Source organism: Bos grunniens, chromosome 27, assembly GCF_055505025.1.
Source record: "Bos grunniens cultivar Pamir isolate PY7600 chromosome 27, Bosgru_T2T1.0, whole genome shotgun sequence".
NCBI lineage: Eukaryota > Metazoa > Chordata > Mammalia > Artiodactyla > Bovidae > Bos > Bos grunniens.
This window is the reverse complement of record NC_141191.1, coordinates 21,085,368-21,107,467: the sequence shown is the minus strand read 5'-3', so window position 1 is coordinate 21,107,467 and position 22,100 is coordinate 21,085,368. Positions and strand designations below refer to the sequence as shown.

The 22,100-nt window shown below is 37.9% G+C and overlaps 1 protein-coding gene across 4 annotated transcripts in view; it reads right to left on the bottom strand.

The window, feature by feature from the left end:
• Window positions 1-270: 270 nt before the first annotated feature.
• Window positions 271-22,100, bottom strand: part of FGL1 (fibrinogen like 1) — a 53,656-nt gene continuing 31,826 nt past the window's right edge. For 2 of the 4 annotated variants that reach the window (XM_086380657.1, XM_086380656.1), the window contains exons 2-8: window positions 17,703-17,782; window positions 14,751-14,931; window positions 9,375-9,534; window positions 9,050-9,147; window positions 5,331-5,419; window positions 4,875-5,062; window positions 271-625 (exon numbers count right to left, since the gene is read on the bottom strand). In XM_086380657.1, the coding sequence (XP_086236783.1) occupies window positions 466-625; window positions 4,875-5,062; window positions 5,331-5,419; window positions 9,050-9,147; window positions 9,375-9,534; window positions 14,751-14,931; window positions 17,703-17,774 (948 nt within the window). In that variant the 5' untranslated portion in view covers window positions 17,775-17,782 and the 3' untranslated portion in view covers window positions 271-465. Of the gene's footprint in view, window positions 626-4,874; window positions 5,063-5,330; window positions 5,420-5,859; window positions 6,572-9,049; window positions 9,148-9,374; window positions 9,535-14,750; window positions 14,932-17,702; window positions 17,783-22,100 lie in introns of those variants that run through there. The other 2 variants (XM_086380660.1, XM_086380658.1) reach the window with 1 other exon arrangement.

Below are 22,100 nucleotides of genomic sequence, written 5' to 3'. Positions count from 1 at the left end.
TGATTAAGATCCTGGGTTGTATTTTAAGGTTCTAATGTGCAGTCAGACACCTGAGTTCATTGCTAACTCATAATATTTACCATCCAGGCAGCTGATTTGGCCATCCATCATTTCCTAAACTTTTTTCATGTATTTTTTAAACTGTATTCATATGTAATTTATTATATATCTATGCTATGTTGTCTCCCAAGTCATGTATATACTGTATGATTTTATATTTTGCTCATCATCTCTTATCAGAGCCCTTTGCACACAGCAATTCAATAGATATTAATATAATCTACATTTATTTGGTAAGTATCACATATTTGCTGTATGGAAAGTACCTGAAGTAAGAAAAGTGAGAATGAAAAGTAGTGCACATAACAATTGCCATCATCATACATGTGAATATTCAGATTTGCTACATTTTTCAAATCACTTAAACCAAGATAAACTGCAGAACTGAAACTCCAGCAGGGACAATTAAACAATATTTGGAATGAAATCATTTGGCCTAATTTTCATAACCACAGATTTCAAGGAATACCACCATCCATGCCAGGTGTGCCAGACAATCCCATTGTCCGTTTTAGCGGTGTAGGGACCCTTGTGGTAGAAGCCATTCAGGTTTGCAGAGTGACACCTAGTGGGAGGAAAAATAAACATGAAAAAATCAGACTAGAAAAATATCCTTTGAAACCCTTATTCTGTGATCAAATGGCTGAAAATATTTTAACTATGAATTCTGCCATTTTTTCTTTTTTTGAGGGGGGGCTATCCCTTGTGGCTTATGGGATTTTAATTCCCCAACCAGGGACTGAACCCATGCCCTTGGGAGTGATTGCACAGAGGCCTAACCATTGGACTGCCAGGGAATTTCCTGTGCTGTTTTTGGATAAGAGAATATTTAGCAGTTTCCAAAAGCCAAGAGATTTCTACAACATGAGTATTTTAAACTGGTGGGTTTTAGTACCATAACAACTCTCAGGATAAAACCCAGGCCACTTATAGAGTATTTATTTATTTATATCTGGCTGCACCTGATCTTAGTTTCAACATGCAGAATCTTTGATTTTCATTGCAGCAATGCAAAACCCCACTCTTGCAGCATGTGGGATCTAGTTCCCTGACCAGAGACCAAAGCCAGGGCCCCCTGCATTGGGAGTGCGAAGTCTTAGCCTCTGGACCACTATGGAAGCCCCACTTATACTGATTAAAAAAAAAGCAGCTCTGTTCTTAACAGACTTTAAATGAGAAAGAAAGGAAGGAAATGAGAGAGGGAGAGAGAGAGGCAGGAAGGAAGGAAGAAAGAAAAACAAGCAAACAAAAGCATGACCTGGTAAGCCTGAGCCTTAGCCAGAGTGGTATGGGTGTGGTGCGCTGCTCCATTTGCCAGCTTCCCTGTATAATTTACACTTAAAATGTTCATCCATCTGCTGCCAAGACTTAGCTTTCATAATTTCAATTCCCTTCCTCCCTCTTGAGTCACCAGTATATCAATTATTTTAACCTCAAAGGGGTAAAGAAACAAAACCCAAACCATGATTTAAAGTTTTCCAGTATCAACTAATGATCATCTGTCTTAATTGCGGAGTTTATTATTTTTACCTATATTGTTCCAACCGAGATACACTGGTTAGGTTATCATAAATCTTAAAATGTCCCCCTTCCTCTTTGGGATCTGTACATTTTGCTCCTAATATGGCTAAACGAAGAGTAGGCGATAATTTTCTGGGTACTGTTATTAAATTAGTTACTATATATTTCTTTATTGCTACAACCAATGAAAAGATTTCAGACACTGGGACATAGAGGAACATGCAAAAGAATAGTTCTAAAAATCTATGGAAAGTGCCTGAATTACTGAGTCAAAGTAAGCATGTAATTTACCCGTCAATGTTGAGTGGTTGACTAGCCTCACTTACCAGCCCTCATAATTCTTTCCTGCTAATTGTCCCCACAGTCCTCCTAATTTAAATTGATGTAACTAATCAAAACCATGTATGCTAAATCTTCAAGTGTTAAGAGCCTGTTATGTTTTTAAAACTGCATGGAAAGTAATGGCAAAAGAGAAAATACTCTAGACTGAGCCTCCCAAATACATATTTTGACATATTCTATCTTCCTAGAGATATCTACTATATATATTAATATTTTTCTATTTAGTCTGTGATTTGAATCCTGTTAGGAAGCTGACTCTGGTCAACATAGCAAACCTTAGCAATTCTAAGACCACTTTTTCCCAGCATCTTTCAGGTTCTAGAACAGCCTGGACTTGAGGCTAGGTTGGGAGATGGTTGGGGCTCCCTTGGTGAAGAAGTAGCCTTGTGCACACACATGAGATGCTACATTGGTAAAGAAGAGAAGACATCAACGCAACGCTCAGTGATTGGTTTGCTATGATGAGAAGGAATGCCTAGTAGGTGGGTAAAACTTAGAAATGCCAAGAGTTTATGTAAATTGGAAGAACTATGGGACAGGAGAAAAATAAGAACAAAACAAGAATAAGGAGGAAGAGGATGATGGAGTTAAACCATAGCAGAGGCAGGCATGGAAGAAGTAGCACTGAGCTGCTGGAACAGTTGGCTTTCTCTTCAGCTTTTCTGACTTTCCACCTGCACGATCTCATTTGACTCCAAGGATAATGGAGCTTCCTTGGGTGGCTCCAGCAACTGAATTGCCTTTCTTTGTCTTCCCTGAACTCCTATCTTTAAAGTCAAGTAAATCATTTATTATTCCACGTTGAACTGTGTGCCACTTATCATTTAATTGGGTGGGTACTTGGTTTTGATCTGCTAATATTAACCAATGTGGTTGTTATTTCCATGTATGGAATTCTGTTACATTAAGGGGTGCTTGAGACTTTGTGAATTATAGACAAGTTTTACATAATGTTGATAACTCTTACATAATGCTAACTTAGAGGGAAAGGGGAAGAAAAAGGAGGATAAAGAGAAGGTGATAAATACAGTTTTAAAGAGAACGAGAAAACCATAAGGGAAAAAGATCGTCACCACCTTTGTTTGATCTGTTAAGTAGGAAAGATAACTTTGGTTTTCTCTCCCCTCTCACTGCTGTGTATGTTCCACTTCCTTTACAAATGACCAAAATTTAAATGGACTCAAACTTTGAAAAAAGCAAAATCCAGATAAAATAGTGTTTATATATTCAATTTGATATTCCACACTATATACAGCTAACTCTACCTCCATAGAATTTATGACTCTAAAATCAGCACATCATAATAACTCAAGATGTTCATAAGGAGGATTCTCATGATTTTATGGAAAATAGATCTATGTCTGGTATACCTCCACTTAAAAAGATGGAGGATTCTTTATGTAAATACTTAAAAAGTATTTACGTAATGAAAAAATGTTAAAATTTAGATTGTGGAATTTAAATGATTAGTCCTCAATTACACGGAAAACTCAGCACTCCAGACATACTCACGAAGGATTCTGTAATGGAATGTTTAAGTGTCCAGATATTTTGTCTTCTAAAGACAAAAGGAGATGTTCAAAGGCCATGTACTAAAGAAAAAAAAAAAAAAGCCCATGTATGGCGTAACTGTTGAACACAACTGCTTTGTAGACATAGTGGGCTTATCAGGTTATTTTAAAGGATGACTGAATTTTTCCATTCCTGCCTTAACTTTGTGATGACAACAAGAGGTACTGTCTGGAAATCATCCTGGGTGAAGAATAGTTAAAGGAATGAAACATTAATGAATAGTTAAAGAAGAGAAAACGTCGAGGAGCACAGTAAATATTTTCTTACCCAGACCCGAAGAGTTATGTTGAAAAAGAATACAGTTACTCTGTAACTACTGAGGAAAAAAACTGACAAAGTAATAAGAAGCAAGATTTCAGGTTAATACAAGAAAATGAAGAAAAGCTGACATAGCGGACTTCCCTGGTGGTTCAGTGGTTAAAACTCTGTGCTTCCAGTGCTGGGGGCCTGGGCTCAGTCCCTGGTCAGGGAACTAAGATCCTACAGGCCCCACAGTGCAGCACCCCCATAAAATTTTCAATACACAAAAAAAGATTAAAAAAAGAAAAACTGATTTAGTACAATCAAAAATGGAATGAATTTGCTGATAAAGGAACATTGGAGTATTCAACCAGAAGATAGAATTAGGTTTCAGGAATGTTAGAGGAAATTTATGCATTGAGAGGAGCTTGGGTTGAATGATTTTAAAAAAGTCACAGTAAATGTAAACAGTATTACACAGAAAAATTTATAATAACATGCTAGGAGAAGGTGAAGAGCTACCTGGTTATTAGAATGTCGAAAATGCTCTGTATTTCTTTGCGTCAATTTGTGACCCACTATTTATGATAACTCACCCGTAACTCCATTTGCAAACAATCTTTATGAAAGCAGTAGTTTGATTTTTCTCTATGACGTATCTTTCAAGCTTGACTAAGGTACACAGTGAACAAATCCTTAAAGCTACTTCATTACTGAAAGATTCTAATAAGGATGATTACTTAATAATACCAGTATTACAAAGCAGACCAACACTCCTGCATACGTTATAATTAATGCCCACCTGTCAGATATCTGGAGAAGGCAATGGCAACCCACTCCAGTAGTCTTGCCTGGAAAGTCTCATGGACGGAGGAGCTTGGTAGGCTGCAGTCCATGGGGTTGCTAAGAGTTGGACACGACTGAGCAACTTCACTTTCACTTTTCACTTTCATGCATTGGAGAAGGAAATGGCAACCCACTCCAGTGTTCTTGCCTGGAGAATCCCAGGGACGGGGGAGCCTGGTGAGGTGCCGTCTATGGGGCTGCATAGAGTCGGACATGACTGAAGCGACTTAGCAGCAGCAGCAGCAGTCAGATATCATCAATGCAATTGCAACTGTGTTTAAGAAACATCAAACCTGTTAAACCACCAGCCAGACTGATCCTCTTTCGCACAGTTCCCTTCGTAGTTGTCGTTGTCTCTGTCCCACGTGCTGAATTTCATTCTTTGGTGACTGGCCCACCATTGCACTTCAGGATGAAAATTTCCAGTAAGGGAGTCTCCAGCGGTTCCAGAATATTCCCCAATATGTAAATCATAGGAATTCTAAAGAAAAAGAGGCGATTTCCATGATCAGTTGTTACTATTTTGTGTATGTGTACGTGTGTGTTCAGTCACTCAGTAGTGTCTGACTCCTTGTGACCCCATGGAGTGTAACCCGCCTGGGTTTCTCTATTACTATTTTAAAAACAGGCTTATGTAATAAATAAAAGATCAGGCTCTATCACAGATTTTTGTTTCCCCTGACTTTGGGTTTTATATTGTATGTTTTACACATTAATTTGTGGTGATATGTATTTGAAAATGTTAGTACCTTTTCATCTCCAACTTTGAAATTTTTATATTGAGCATAACGGCTATTTTTCTCAAAATCTGCAAGGTCGATTTTTAATGTGTAATCTCCTAGGAAAGGGAAAAAACAGAAATTGTAGGTTTTTTTTTTTTTTTTTTTTAATGTATGAGATGACATTTACTTCAGTTCAGTTCAGTTCAGTTCAGTCGCTCAGTCGTGTCTGACTCTTTGCGACCCCATGAATCGCAGCACGCCAGGCCTCCCTGTCCATCACCAACACCCGGAGTTCACTCAGACTCATGTCCATCGAGTCAGTGATGCCATCCAGCGATCTCATCCTCTGTCGTCCCCTTCTCCTCCTGCCCCCAATCCCTCCCAGCATTAGAGTCTTTTCCAATGAGTCAACTCTTTGCATGAGGTGGCCAAAGTACTGGAGTTTCAGCTTTAGCATCATTCCTTACTGAGGCTTAAAAACAGTTTGTGGCTCTATTTTACTTAGACCATTTCCTTCTACCATGAGGCAGCTTTCAAAGAATAAACAGTGACTCCATTGTATTTACAATATGCATGTTTTATTGTGTATTTTACTTGGAAAAAGTTAGGAATGTAATATTAAAGGTAGAACATTTCTACTAGATCTATTATAGATAAGAGCCAGTGTAGTTCACTTGGCAAAGAAGAACAGAAAGCAAGTCATTTTTCAGTACATAGATTAAGAAATCTAACAGTGAATAAACAGAAGTTTTGTGAAGTTTAAAAGTTGACTTTTTTTTCTTACTTTTGGTAAGGATGTTGATCTTCAACATTAAATAATGACTGAAATAGTTGATACCATCAAGTAATCAGCTTTTCTTCATTGTCTCATCATTTGCAAATAACAAAGACTACTCTTTCAGAAACAGAACTATTGTTAGAAACATACAAAGTTATAAATCAAACTGACAGTCAGATAATATATTTGTATTCAATCCTTCTACTTTGATAAATAAAATTTCACAATGACTAGTAAGATCAGGTCTGAATTCAGAGTCTTAGCCTCTTCCTAGTTCTAAGCTGGAACACAGCAGCAGGTCATGCAGACCTGGCCCATGGTCAGCCTGCTCTCTTGTCCCACGCCAGTCTCCATCACACAGAGCAAAGGGCCTTGCCCACACTTATGGACATTCCAGACTGCACACCAAGCTCTGTTGACATCCAAAATAAAAGCTGTTTCTTTACTTCTCCTCAGACTTAGGGGTGCACACATCAGATGTACAATTTTCCTACAGGGGGACAGATGAAGAAGAGGCATGAATAGGTCCTGGAGACAAAGTCAAGGCTTCTTCAGTAGAGAATGCTGGACTCTATATCGCCAGAGTGAGTCTAGGAGACTCTCTGGCCCCACAGATTCCTTGGCTCATGGAGCTCTCTAAAGTGGGATTTCAAGGAAGAGGCCGCTTTAATCTGATCAAAAGGTAGTAAATGTTATGTGAGCTAAGACTGTGAAGTGGACTAGAGCAGAAATAAAGGCTAAATCAATGCTCCTAAAAAGTACTTTGCATTATAGAAGAGGTTTAGACTTTTAGGTAACCATCTAAATATCTCTTTAGTTCATGAGTAAATAAAAATTCAATTTTGGATCATTTCTAAATTAGCTTTACTGCAAACACTTCCAGCCAAAATTTATATAATGGGGATAAAGTTATTTTAAAGAGGCAACTCCTTAGCTTTAAATGTTCTCATAATTAAGAAATGCAGGGGGACTTCTCTGGCAGTCTAGTGGTTAAGATTCTGTGCTTTCACTGCACAGGGCATGAGTTCTATCCCTGGTCTGGGAACTAAGATCCCTCATGCCGCACATGGGGGATATTGTGGTACAGCCACAATATTTTTTTGTTTTTAAATAAAAAGGAAAGAAAAGAAATGTAGGGAGAAAGTCACTCTTTTTCCTTGGGATGATGTTCTATGCAGTTGTGATCCCTGGAACTGATAAATACATTTTTGCCACCATGAGAGTAGCCAGCCTGAAATACCAATGAAAATGTGAAGCAGATATGTTGCCAAAGTGCATCTGGACAAATAAATACTTAATAATAATTTGAAAAATAATATTTATTTTTAAAATAGTTAATTAATAATATTTGTTGTTGCTTAGTTGCTCAGTCATGTCTGACTCTTTGCCACCCCATGGACTGCAGCATACCAGGCTTCCCTGTCCTTCACTATTATTAATTAATAAGTTTAAATTCTGTATGTTTAGAAGGATCCAAGGGTTACTTCTTGGGGTTTTCATAGTTTCAATGAAAAACCAGATGCATATTAATATGTAAAAGAAACAGGAATTGGTATGATAAATGTTATATATCTATCATAAAACACAAGTAGGATAATAAATACTTTGAAATTTAGAGAACACTGATCATAAGAAGAATGTACAAAGAAAGCTTAAGATTTCTAAGATTATCCATCCTCTCTTAAGTTACTATCCTGGGGTGTTTCCAAGATCTCTATAATACTATTATGAATATAGACACACAAATCACTTTCCTTAACTTGTTTGGAATGAATAAACCTTGCTCTTACAATTAGTGCCTTGCCAGTGTGATTTAACATGCTTTCTTGAGCAATACAATTGTCTTTTATGAAACATTAAGAATCAGATTTGAGTGGAACTGACTACAATCTCAGGTAGAAAGTGAGGTAAGGAAGATAAAGGACTGGAGCAAAAGAACATGGAAAAGGGAAACTTGGAAAATATTAAGCTAGTGATCCTTTAAACAAATGTCAAACTCCAGTGAAAGACATCCATGCAAAAGCAGATAGAGGGAATGATACAGATGTCTGCAATATACTTGGAAATGTCAAAGAAATGGATCGATGGATGGATAGATGAAAAGTTACAGGATTAAAATGTTAATGTAAAATCTAGGTGGTAGGTTGAAATCTCTTCCAGTTTTGTTGTATCTTGCAAGTTTTTCAACTTAAGATTTGCAAGGGGATGGGAATAAGAACATTTATATTCTTTGGTATTTGATTCCAAAAACAGCCATAATTCCTCAATTCTTCACCTTTCCCTTTGCAATGGGACTTTAAGTCCTCCCATTAAGCCTATTTCCTTTCTCCTTACATCTGAGCTGGTCCTGTGACTTGCTTTCACCAAAACAGAAGGCAGTGTAAGTGACTGTGTGCCATTACTGAGTCTAGGTCTCAAGTTAGTTATGTGCTTTCATTCTCTTTCTTAGAACTCTGCTTCTGCTTCAAGAACAAGTCCAGGCTAGCCAGCTGGAAGATGACGGACCATGTGGAGTGAGCTGGACAGCCAGCCTCCCACTGATGAGGAAGCTGGTCACCAGCTCATGAGCAAGCCCAGCGAGATCAGCAGAGCCCAGCCCTAAGGAGCAAAACCACCCAGCTGCCCTGTATATTTGTGAGAAATAATAAAGAGTTGTTGTTTTAAGTCACTAAATTCATAAGTGGCTTGTTATGCATACAATATATATGTTTTGAGTCACACAAGTCATTTAAAAGAATGATTACGACAGTAGATTTCCTTCCCAGAAACAGAAAAAATGTATGTGAGAAATATCTCTCCCACAACCTAGGTCTAAGCAGCCACCTTTTACAAAGGAGATTATTTCCCAAAAGGGATTATTGGCCATCTGCAAATCATAGTAGTTACTGAATTTGTTCTAGGATTTAGAGAAAAACAGTTGTGTTCCCTTTTTGTATTTCCAGTGAATTTGGTATGAGGTAAACCTTACCTTGTGTGGTCAGTAAGTGAAGATTTCTATTACCCAACCAATATTCACCATTTTTTTGGACAAAATTTCCAAAGCCATTTTCATAGTCACTCCAGTCTCTAAAAAAATGAAAGTGAAAGCTGACTTTAGCAAAATCCAAACAGACCTTTGCAGTACGCAAGGTGCACACTTTTACCCCTACCCACAATATCTTCTTGATTAGCTAATGTACTTCTATTTAGAAAGAATGAAGTTCTAATACACTTCAGGTATAATAAAGAGGCTTAACTTTGGTAAACCTCATATTTCCTACTCCAAATAAATCCTTATATCATAATTAGCACACCTGTTAAAGTTTTCACTGCCATCAGATCGTCTCTGAATTACAGTCCATCCTCCTCCATCAGACATGTCACAATAGACAGAGAATTCTGCTGGGCTCTGGAGAGGTTTGATTTTATAAAATCCACTCTGCTTGTACCCGTCATTGAAAATCTCTGAACAATCTGTTTGGAAAACAAAGTAATGTAATATTTGTCATGTGTCTTTTTTTTTTTTTTAAAGGGAGCCTCTGAATGAGATTACTCAATACTAATGGAGACAGATAAATACATGATGTAGATAATCAGCTGTTTAAAACTGCATCTTGTACATCTTCCAGTGGCTACTAGGAAGTTCTTTTTTTCTAGATGGTATAATTATCATCTGACTTCTTGATATGATCATGAAAAAAATAAAATGGTGAAATAGGTATATGGTTTCTCATTTCTGATTTTTTTAGAAGAGTCTGAAATTATGTTTTAGTTAATTACAGTATATTTAAGTGAAACATTTTATCAAACAGTACAGAACTTTTTTCTCTCATGGCACTAAAATGAAAGTAGAAATATAATACCAAACAATTTAATACAGATTATCTTGATTTACAGCATTATAAATCATTCTGAACATCTGGAAATGAACTCAAAATAGTAATCTTGTTAGATTCTTATAACCTCCCAGTCTCACCAGAGTTTTTACTCACCCACTGAAATTTCGAAGAGTCCATGCATTCTTAGATGTTTTTGCTAAAAACTGCAAGTTTCTATTATTTCATCCCTGCGGTCTTCTCTGCGCTGATATTTCTTTGACCACTGAAGCCACCAATTTGTCACCAAAAAATAATATCTGTTTCTTAAATCATGTGCTGCTGCTGCTGCTAAGTTGATTCAGTCGTGTCCGACTCTGTGTGACCCCATAGACAGCATTCCACCAGACTCCCCCGTCCCTGGGATTCTCCAGGCAAGAACACTGGAGTGGGTTGCCATTTCCTTCTCCAATGCAGGGAAGTGAAAAGTGAAAGTGAAGTCGCTCAGTTGTGTCCGACTCTTTGAGACCCCATGGACTGCAGCCTACCAGGCTCCTCCGTCCATGGGATTTTCCAGGCAAGAGTACTGGAGTGGGTTGCCATTGCCTTCTCTGTAAATCATGTGAAGGTGGGATAAATTAATAATCATTGGTCTCATCTAGGCTGATCTGGGCTGAATTAGAGAATACGGCTGATATGTGTGTACTAGATCACTTCAGTCAACTCCAGCTCTGTGGGATACTATGAACTGTTGCCCACCAGGCTCCCCTGTCCATGGGATTCTCCCAGGCAAGAATACTGGAGTGGGTTTCGGTGCCCTCTTCCAGGGGATCTTCCCAACCCAGGGATCAACTTGGCGTCTGCATTGCAAATGGATTGTTTCCCACAATCCTCCTGCATTGCAGGTGGATTCTTTACCACTGAGCCACCGTGGAAGCCCATATGGCAGACACGAACTCGCTATTGTTTAGATGCCCAGGCAGCTCTGCTTTAGGGTAGCTGAATTGATGGCCACTGTAAAGAGATAGTTTCAAGGATACCCAATCACAATTGGGTATTTCTTTAATAAAAAATACTATAATTTAACATCACGAACTTTCAAATTTTACCCTTATTATTTTGTTCGTTTCCTCCTTTTTAAAAAAATGTATTTTCTACAATTCTGTAACTATAAATGGTGATGGATGTTAACTGGACTTAGTGTAGTGATCATTTCACAATATATACAAACATCATATCATTATATTATATACCAGAAATTAATATAATGTTTTATGTTTAATTGTACCTAATGAAAATTTTCTTTCCCTGATTGACAATTTCATTCTTTTAGCATATTAAGTTCTTTCTTCATTTTCATTGTTCTGATGCCAAATTGTCTATAATTTTGTTACAAATAAAATATATCCCACATTAAATAGATTGAACAGGCAATAGGAATCAGAGGAGAAACAAAAATAAAGAACCTTAGTCACTTTCTAAAACCCTCATCAGGTTGAGACCCATCATTTACTACTGCTTTGGTGAGATGTCCATTTTTCTAATGAGTTAGGCCTTAATCATGTATTTATTTTTGAGATTCAGAAGCCCCTGTGTTCTTTTCCACATCCTGGATTATTTTTTTTTTAATCCTGTTTTGCAGTTAAACAAGAAGAAAAACAATGTGAAAATGATTATCTAAAATTAGTTCAAGGTTGTTCAAAAGCTTACATCTTGTGGTCAAGTACATTGCACAGCATTTTTCATTAGAGTAAGCAGATTTTTTTTTTCCACTTACTTTTTTTTTAAATTGGAGGATAATTGCTTTACAATGTTGTGTTGGTTTCTGCTGTACAACAAGGTGATCCAACCGTAAGTACACATGCATCCCTTCCCTCTTGAGCGTCCCTTCTAGCCCGCCCCACACCCCCAGGTTGTCACAGAGCACCCTGTGCGCTATAGTGGCCTCCCACTGGCTATTTTACACATGGTAGGGTATGTATCTGGAGAAGACAATGGCACCCCACTCCAGTACTCTTGCCTGGAAAATCCCAGAGACAGAGGAGCCTGGTAGGCTGCAGTCCATGGGATCATGAAGAGTCAGACAAGACTGAGCGACTTCACTTTCACTTTTCACTTTCCTGCATTGGAGAAGGAAATGGCAACCCACTCCAGTGTTCTTGCCTGGAGAATCCCAGGGACGGGGGAGCCTGGTGGGCTGCTGTCTATGGGGTTGCACAGAGTCGGACATGACTGAAGCGACTTAGCAGCAGCAGTGGCAGCAGCAGTGTACATATCAATGCTTCTCTCTCAATTAGTCCCACCCTCTCTTCCCCCTGCTGGGTCCACAAGTCTTTTCTCCATGTCTGTATCTCTATTCCTGCCCTGCAAATAGGTTAATCAGTACCATTATTCTAGATTCCATATGTATGTGTTAATATGCAATATTTATTTTTCTCTTTCTTACTTCACTCTGTATAAGCTTGTTAGGAAAACAGCTCTTTGCTTACATTTAACCACCTACCAAACAGCTGAATAGTAAAGACTCACAAGGTTCAGACTATTTCCCAAGCAAATATGGGAATAATTAGCTATAACATTTGTCTCTGGAAAATTCTGTGAATATGGAGTTTTCAGCCAACATTTTCTATTTGTTCTTATTTTATGCCAACTCTGAATTTAAGTTTTTAAAAATTTTTTGATCTTCCCAGAGGAAAATGCCAAACAGAACTTAAGATTCAGAGGAAAGATTTCCACTGAAAAAAACAAAAACAAAACCCAAACAAAGAAAAAAAAAATGCCACTAGCTCAATTTCTTACAGCAAATAGATTAAGGAGCCTGCTTTGGGAAAATGTGACTTTTACTCTGATAGAAAGTTCAAGCAATAGAGGGTTTAAAATATTAACTAGATATTTCAAACTACGATTTCAACCACCCCAGAGAATAGACAGAAGAGGGGTAGAGGGTTAGAGAGATCTGTGCTCACGGGAGTTTAAAAAAGAATTTTTGGATACTTACATAATGCTAGAGTGAGGCCAAGGCTTCCTGCCCTCTGTTTGACAAACAGTGTGTTAAACTGGGTGAGGTGAATACGCTCTGCTCAAGCATAAAGCAAACCGTGCTGGAAGCACGACTGTTGAAGCTTCACAAAGGGACGTGCCAGCCTGCCAAATGAACTTTTTCCTTTTGTCCCAGAATGGTGACTGAGAACCAAAGGCACTAAGTACCCCCACATTCTAAACTCGAAGGAAGGCCAGCCTGAGCTCAGCCACATGCCACAGAGCATGCTGGGAAATGCCAGGAATGCCATCCTCAGCCCCAGGCAACATAAGATGAGATTTAGAGGAGAGAGAGGAAGTTGCAATATTGCTGTGCGGAGGATTGGTGGGCTCTCTCCTCTGAAAGTAAGGGAGAGAAGATATAATAATGTAGGTAGAGAGCTGGCATTCATTGAGCCAAATGAGAAATGCTTTTGTAAGCATTTCATTAGATCTATTAACTTATTTGATCTTTACACCAAAGAAATAGGTATCCTTATCACTCCCATTTTACAGATGAGGAATTAGAGGCACAAAGAGGTCAAGTAATTTGCTCAAAGGCCACTTCTAGCAACATGTGCAACTGGATTTTGAACCCAGGCTTTGGAGTCTCTACTTTAAACGCTACACATACTGCCTTTTGAGATACTGTCTCGTAAATACTGGGGGCTCCTGCACAAGGGGCCATGGTTAAACTAGTGGTCATGTTGGCCGAACAGATGATGCTAAAAGGCTGTTTTGATTGTCAACAATAAGTGTGAATTTGGTAGACTAATCTTTTAATAAAGGCACATAATTCAATCACACCCAAAAGCTTAAAAAATACATTTAACTATATGTTGTATAAAAATCATGTGATTTGTGCATTGTTTTCAAAAATTGCCAGGTTGTATGTAATTAGGTGTTTCCTACTATGAGATGAATTAGGATTCAGAAAATAATTGATTTAGTAATAATACAGTAACTTATAAATAAGAAAAAAGAAATTTATTTCTATGGATCATATACATAAATATTTAACCTTTTTTTAAATTTAAGGAGACCAAAAACATACCCTTTGGTGTGAGCAAATTTTTATATATTTTATACATTATATATTACGCTAAATATATTATGTATTTTCTTAGAATTTATGTTTTATTATGTATTTTGTTTATTGAGTGTTTTTTTTTTTTGCTCTTGATAGATTCTCCAGTAGTTTTCCTGTATGCTGAAAAATAGAGTAAAATTGAATTGGATTTGTATTTCATAGTTTATTCCTCCTTCTCCTCCTTCATGCTTACAACATCTGTGAAGAATATTAAATACAGATCTACTGACTTCTGGAATTTTCTTTTAGCTGTTATACCCCCAAACAGTCACACAGGATGTCTATTATCCATCTTAGGGGCTCCCCTCATAGTTCAGTCGGTAAAAAATCTGCCTGCAATGTGGGAGACCCAGGTTCGATCGCTGGGTTGGGAAGATCCCCTGGAGAAGGGAAAGGCTACCCACTCCAGTATTCTGGCCTGGAGAATTCCATGGAGAGTCAGACACGACTGAGCGACTTTCACTTTTTATTATCTATCTTATCATTGTGTCATAAATTTTTTATTTAAAAATCTTTATTATTATTATTTTTAATAAGCTTTGGCTTAAAAAATTTTTTTTGGCCAGGCTGCACAGCATATGGAATTTTATTTCCCTGACCAGGGACGGGACCCATGCCCCTTGCATTGGAAGAGTGGAGTCTTAACCACTGGACCACCAGGGAAACCCCAATGTTAAGTTATTGAAACACTTAAGAAAATTAGATTATGTAAATGAACTATACCCCAATAAAAAATTAAGGAAAAAAAAATAAAAATAAATTCTGACCTGCGTATTGCCTCTTTCCTCCAAGGTCAATGACACTATTCTCCTCTCCTTTATCAAGGAGCTGGACTTCTTTCTCATGCAAAAGCTGCGAGATCTTGACTTGTTGCTGCTTGACCCGGGTCTCCAGCAGGTACACTTGGGCTCTGAGCCGCGCCTGCTCCTGGAGGCAGTTGTCCAGAGCCTGCAAAGTAATGTGCATATCGTCTTACAGAAAATAAGCCCCCGGAATGAGTTGCTAAATGTATGGTTCAATTTTGTCCCCAGTTCCCATTTCAGAATAGTATTCTAACTAGGAAGTGTTTAGAGGTCCGAAAACCATGCATTTGAAGAAAAAGAAATTATGGCTTACCAGAATAAGAAATTTTTGAACTAAAAAATGCTATAATGTAAATGACCATGCTAAGAGCTTTAGAGTCGCTGCTTCATTTGATCCTCATAACAATTCCATGAGATAGGAAAGAGCTCATCTTTTAGTAAACTTGCTCAAAAATTCTCAGTGGGCAAGAAGAGTCTGGATTCACATCCAGTTCAAGGTCCCTGCTCTCAATCTCAATATGTCTTCTCCTGAGTGCTTTCTTAACAGGAAAGTGCCTTATGCATGACTAGTGTTGCAGTTTCTAAAATAAACGAGGCTTTTGAATGATCTTTTGGTATTAACATGTTTAAAAATATATTTGAATGCTTATAACCTGATGACACATGGCCATCTTTATAAAGGATGCTACTTCAGTTCCTCCTGTCCCCGAGGATCTTACCCATTTACCTGTTGCTAGAAATATGACTGGAGTCACTTTAACTTTGTATAGTGTTTTTCCCTCAATGACTTCAAAAAAGGGATGGAGAAGCCTGAGTTTTTCAGTTGAATCAGCTACTTTCTTTAACAAAGGCAAATAACCCAAGAATGCTGCACATGAACGAGTTTATCAGTTTCTTTCTAAAGTGGCATCTGACTGAGCAGATTCCTCCAGAAATAAAGCAAATGCGGTGAGTTGGGAAGGGGAGTTGCAGAGGTGGGTCTCCTGGGAAGAGCTACTGAGACCAAGAAGCTGTAATAAAGGCTCTTAAGTATTTAACACTGGGAGAGTTACTTGGGGACCATGAAAAAAAAGGACAAAACACAAATTTTTGCCACTTTCCCATTTTTACTTTGACATCTCTGTTTGCAGCTCATGTCATGATCTCCTGTGATAAATGCAAATGTTTGCTGAGAAATTACGATTCTTAACATGTAAGTGCTTTATACTACTTTTATATTATTTCCTTTTATAGGCATTTAATTAGAGTCAGGTATATTTCTCAATTTATATTCACATAACTTTCTGTTCCTATCTTTATCTGCTACCTTATATGTATTCCTTCCATAATCCTCCAGGGGATCTTCCCAACCCAGGGATCGAACCCAGGTCTCCTGCTTTGCAGGCAGATTCTTTACCAGCTGAGCTACCAGGGAAGCACCTTATATATATTTCTTCCATAAATTGGAGGACCTACTGTGTTCTGGGCACTCTGTTAGGCAGTTTGAACAGTAGATATCCTATCTGAGAAAAAGAAAGAGGTGCGTTTTTTCACTATGGACTATAATGTAAAAACAGAAATTCAACCTCAAAACTGAAAGTCTTACAGCAAGTGAGTGGCAATGAGAATAGAGACCCCCTCTCTCCAATCTCCAGTACCAAGTCGCCGACTCGCTCCTGGCTGTTTCTCTAGTACTATTTCTCTTTCTTAAAACTTTTCATTTCTTTCTTTATTTCTGGCTGTGCTAGGTCTTTGTCGGTTGGTGACTGCAGGCTTTCTTTAGTCGTGGCAAGCAGGGGCCACTCTCTAGTTGTGGCGTGAAGGCTTCTCCTTGCGGCTTCTCTTGTTGCAGAGCACCGGCCCTAGGGCACGCAGCTTTCAGTTGTGGCGATTCCGGGGCTCTAGAGCACAGGCTCAGTAACTGTGGCACACGGGCTTAGTTGCTTCTCAGCATGTGGTATCTTCCTGGATCAGGGATCGAAATCCTGTCTCCTGTTTTGGCAGGCAGATTCCCAACCACTGGACCACCAAAGAAGCTATTTTGTATTTTTGTAACTTTCACCTCACCACTCTTTGATTCATTCTGTTTGAACCAATTATTTGCTTAGCCCCCTCAGTCACACCTGTCTAAAAAATGAACAGCAAAGTCATTTTAGGGCATCTGGAATTCTGCCTTGCTTTCTAACAGTGGAAGATTGGTTGTGATACTGTTAAATACAGTGAACTATACAATTTAAAGTGACTAAAGGATTACAGGGCAAGAATGTTCAATTTTTATGTGACTATATATACCGTGTTAGTAAACTTATTTAAAACTTAGTGGGGGAGCTTCCCTGGAGTACAGTGGCTGGGATCTCACCTTCTAAACCAGGGGTTGCAGGTTTGATCCCTGGTCGGGAAGCTAAGATCCTACGTGCCTGGTGGTCAAAAAAGCCAAAACATAAAACAGAAGTGATATTGTAACAAATTCAATAAAGACTTTAAAAATGGTCCACATCAAAGAAAAAAAAGATCTTTAAAAAAATTAGGGATTTTCTTTCTCCTACAACTTTGAGTAAATGAGTGTTTTCACACTTTTATTCATGGAGGGAGGCACAAGTGCATTGCAATTACTTTCAAATAATCTGTTTAGTTTACATGGACAGTGTCCAATATTACAAAGCTCAAGGTAAATCTGAAACAGCTTTTAAATTCTTAATACCATGTAACCACCCAAATAACCTCAGTAAATCAAAAAGACAGTGTAAATACTGATTTTTTACTCTAAAAAAATTTTAAAGCACTTAATAATGCCTATTATGTGGCAGGTGCTTCCACAAATCTTTTTTAGTTTTCCTCCTTAGTTTTTTCAGTGACAAGTTACTACAGTTTTTTTGCAAGAGAAAATTAAGATCAAAGCAGGAATTAAAAATATAATAGTTTTTGTAATAAGCTTACCGAGCTTCCCCTGCCCATTACCAGAGCAGTGGTGACAAGGATGAAACTAAACATCTTCGCCATTTTTCCCATTGGAAGAACTGTAGGAACAAAAAGAATTTAACTTATTGTGAATTTTTTATGAGACCAGTGTTGGCTTGACTCTATGTGATCCAGGAGCTCAGACACAGCTCTAGGTCGAGTCTAATCTGTGAGTTGCCAAGGAAATTCTCTTGGATTTTCCCAGGCTTCCCCCCACAGAAGGATGCTCACTGTTATCTTGTAGAGAATTGAAGCAGTTTGCAAATATAGAGGCAGGTCTATGGTTCTCTGGAGTGTGGAAAAGGCACAGACTCTTTAAGCACAAAGACCTGGTTCCATATTTTGGCTGGTCAGTTCCTAGTGGTGTGACCTCACACAGCTTACTATAAAATGCTCCTGATCTGTAAAATGGACATCATAATTCTTACTTTGTAGGACTATGGCCATTTTGATATTAATTTTTCCATATACCCTGGCATGTGATAAGTGCTAAATGATTAGTTACTCATTTTGTACAGGGAAGCCTGTTTTTATTTTGAGAAAAAGGAAAAAAAAAGTTACAACAAATAGGAAGTAATATGAATTGCTTTTCTTAATGTTTTAATGTGTAGGCAGCTAATGAGATAAAATAAAACCTGAAGTTCTCTTTAAAGTTGTAGAGGAAAATTAATTTTACCACTTGAGATTATTCTTAAAATCAATCATGAAGTCATGAGTCTTGATGAAAAATTTTGCTCATCCTCAAAATAATTTCTCTATGTCATCAGTTGTGAATTCTCATAAATTTTAGAAGCTCAGGAGCCTAAGAGGACAGAAATATCTGCATAATATTCAAAGAAATTTTATACCTATGGTTGCTGCTAAAAAAAAAAACAAAACTGAAATCAACTGAATTATTTATTTGTCAGCCTATTTTTATCCTTATAAAACCTATGACCACAGGTCCTTTCCATGTATCTCTTTCTGAGTTTCTATGTAATTAAAAAAGTGGGTCCTAAACTTTGGGGCCCATTGGGATCACTTGATGAGCTTTAAAAACATTTCCATGTCCAGGAATTGAGTCTAATGTCTAAAGGTGGCAGTCAGGCCTTAGAATTTTTAAAAGACTGCCAGCTTTTTCCAAGGAGAAGGCAGTGGCACCCCACTCCAGTACTCTTGCCTCGAAAATCCCAGGGATGGAGGAGCCTGTAGGCTGCAGTCCATGGGGTCGCTAAGAGTCGGACATGGCTGAGCGACTTCACTTTCACTTTTCACTTTCATGCATTGGAGAAGGAAATGGCAACCCACTCCAGTGTTCTTACCTGGAGAATCCCAGGGATGGGGGAGCCTGGTGGGCTGCCGTCTATGGGGTCACACAGAGTCGGACATGACTGAAGTGACTTAGCAGCTTTTTCCAATGGTCAGCAAAGTTTGGGAAGCAACGATTTAGGGATTTAATAGACATATTTTTTCCAGTCTATTTTAACAAAATAGGTAGTTCTCAATCCTTGTGGGGCCATACAAAACAACAACAACAAAAAACAGCTACAGTACGAGAGGGGCATTACTTAAATTCAGGGGCAAATAGCATGCATGAGCATCTTGGGAAACATTACTATATATAATGTAAATTTTTAGAATATGTTAAATTTGCACATTACAGAGAGTAATAAAGAGTCTCCTAGATAAACCATAAAATTTTACTTCACACAATTTTACTTTTGGCTGATATATATTTTTATTACATACCTAGAATTGTGCTATGCATTTGATCCAAAGACTTTTTTTTCTTCTAATTTTATTTATTTTTTAACACCAAAAACATTTGGCATTGGGGTACAGCCAGTTAACAATGTTGTGATAGTTTCAGGTGAACAGTGAAGGGACTCAGCCACACATATACATGTATCCATTCTCCCTTAAACTCCCCTCCTATCCAGGTTGGCACATAACATTGAGGAGAGTTCCATGTGCTATACAATGGGTTTTTGTTGGTTATCCATTTTCAATATTGGGCTATGCATTTTCTAAGCATCTTATTTCATCCTCAAATAATTCTCTAAGGCAAGTATTATTATCCGCATCTTACAAATGGATAGATCAGAGATGTCAAGTCACTGAATACCTAATGTTCCTTCACGAAGCACAGGACTTAGGAACGGCTAAGTCATAGTCGTGTTTTAGAAGTGAGAATGATCTTCACTGGAGAAGGTCAAGGAGCAGGGCCTCTATACCTCTGTGCATCTTGCGTCCCTTTGTGTAACAGGCATATATGTATATAGAAAGGAAGACCATGCAGAATACAGGTTCGGGGTCATGGGCCCTCCAGGTAGGAAGCCTTTGGCTCCTGTGAAGGAACATTAGGTCAGCCTGGCAGGAGAGGAGACAGCAGCACTAACCAGAAGCAGTCCTAGAGAATCCTGGGGCCAGCAAGTGCTACCTGATCATCAGCTAGCTGCTCAGCACTGGCTCACATGCTGTGGGAAAATAACATAGCTGCCTCATCAAGGCAATATTTGGGGGAAGAAATTAAAATAAATATTAAAATGGAAAGAAAGACAACAGAAATTTAGCATACATGAAACCATATGTAGTTAAACATAAAAACTAAATTTTTCCAGATGAACTCTCAAGACAAAATTAATTACTTCCTCCACTGTGATCTCACACTATGTTTACAGACCAATAAAGCATTCACTCACTCAGGGAACAGTGTGCGCTTGCGTGCTATGTATGGTCCAGGCACTGTGCCAGGTGATGGAATTATCATCTAGTTGGCTTTTCACATGTCTCTTTCCAACTGCTTCCCTTTGTCCATGATTCTGTTTAGGGTAGGGTTTTTGAAGGCAAAGGCCACATCTTGGTAACTTGTATCCCAGCATCTAACTGAAATTGCGGTGACTCCAATATAAGTTTAGAGTTTCCCAAGAGGGAACATCTTTCCCAGCGGGGAAAAATGTGATTTCCTTGGCATAAAACTGGTCTGTTCCCAGTGACATAATTCCTCCCCTGTGCTTATCCTTGTCAGGGGGAAAACAACGAGCTAAGTATATTTTGAAAATATGTGTTAAGAAGGAGTTAGGGACTTTGGGTTGGATTGAACACATACATTTTTTTTTTTCTTTCTCACAAAACCCCACTAGGAAAGGAGTAAAGAAAAATGGAAAAGACAGGGATTGACAAGGTGGAGGAGAAAGAGAGAGGAGAAAACACTTTGCATGCAACGTCAACAACAGGACAAAAAGCACATGGCAGAGTTCACAAAACTGCTAAAAAAGAATTATTTTAAGAAGAGATATTTGGATTTATAAAATCCCCAAAGGAAAAAAAAATGGAAAACTTAATACCTAGAATATTAAAAATTTGGCTCTTAATGCGCAGCTCAGTTAGTAAAGAATCTACCTGCAATGTGGGAGACCTGGGTTCGATCCCTGGACTGGGAAGATTCCCTGGAGAAGGGGAAGGCTACCCACTCCAATATTCTGGCCTGGAGAATTTGATGGACTGTATAGTCTATGGAGTCCCAAAGAGTTGGACACGACTGAGTGACTTGCACTTCACCAATGGGGCTAAAGCCATTATCATAGCTATCTCATGATAAATTATTAGTTTGACTCTTATTTTCAGTTGGTAGTAAATATATTTATTGAGCAAAATTACAACAGTTATGCTGCTATTTTTAAAAAATCTCATTTGTACTCTTATGGTCACTTATTATTTAATTTTAAAATTTACCATGAAGTTTAAGTAGCAAAAAGTAAAACCAAACCAAACCAAAAAAACCCTCCACATAATGGAGGTTTCTTAACGTGTAATAGTCTTCTACATATAATCATACAAAAAAAAGAAGCAAGAATAATCGTTTTATTATAAGCAAGCAAAAGAAAATAAAGACAAAAAATAGAAAATGTTCTTTTAAAACACATAAAAGAGATTTTAGAAGTAGAAAGTATTATCCCATGAGGCTAGAACACACGGTCAAAATATAATTAAAGGAAGTGAGATCATCTGGTCAAATGTCATCAACATTTGAGGAAACATTTGAGGTTCAGAGAGGGAAAATAATTTGCCTAAAGAAATAAAACAGACTTACTAAGGAGATTCACATTAACTTAGAAGCTTTAAAAATGTACTACCATTTGTGAATGTGAGTCATATGAATGTGAGTCATACTGTTTTTCTGACTGAAAAGAATCAATATAGTGAATGGATTATTGATTGGGGTTTTTCCTTTTTCTTTCCAGTAGGAAAAGTAATCTCATTTTTCTTATAAAATAGCAACCAGATCTTCATTACTTTAATTCACTTCTAGCAGCTATCATATAAAATATTCAGCAATCAGGAACTAAGTTATGAAAACTTTTGCCATTCTCACTTTAATATTATCTGTTGAAAGTA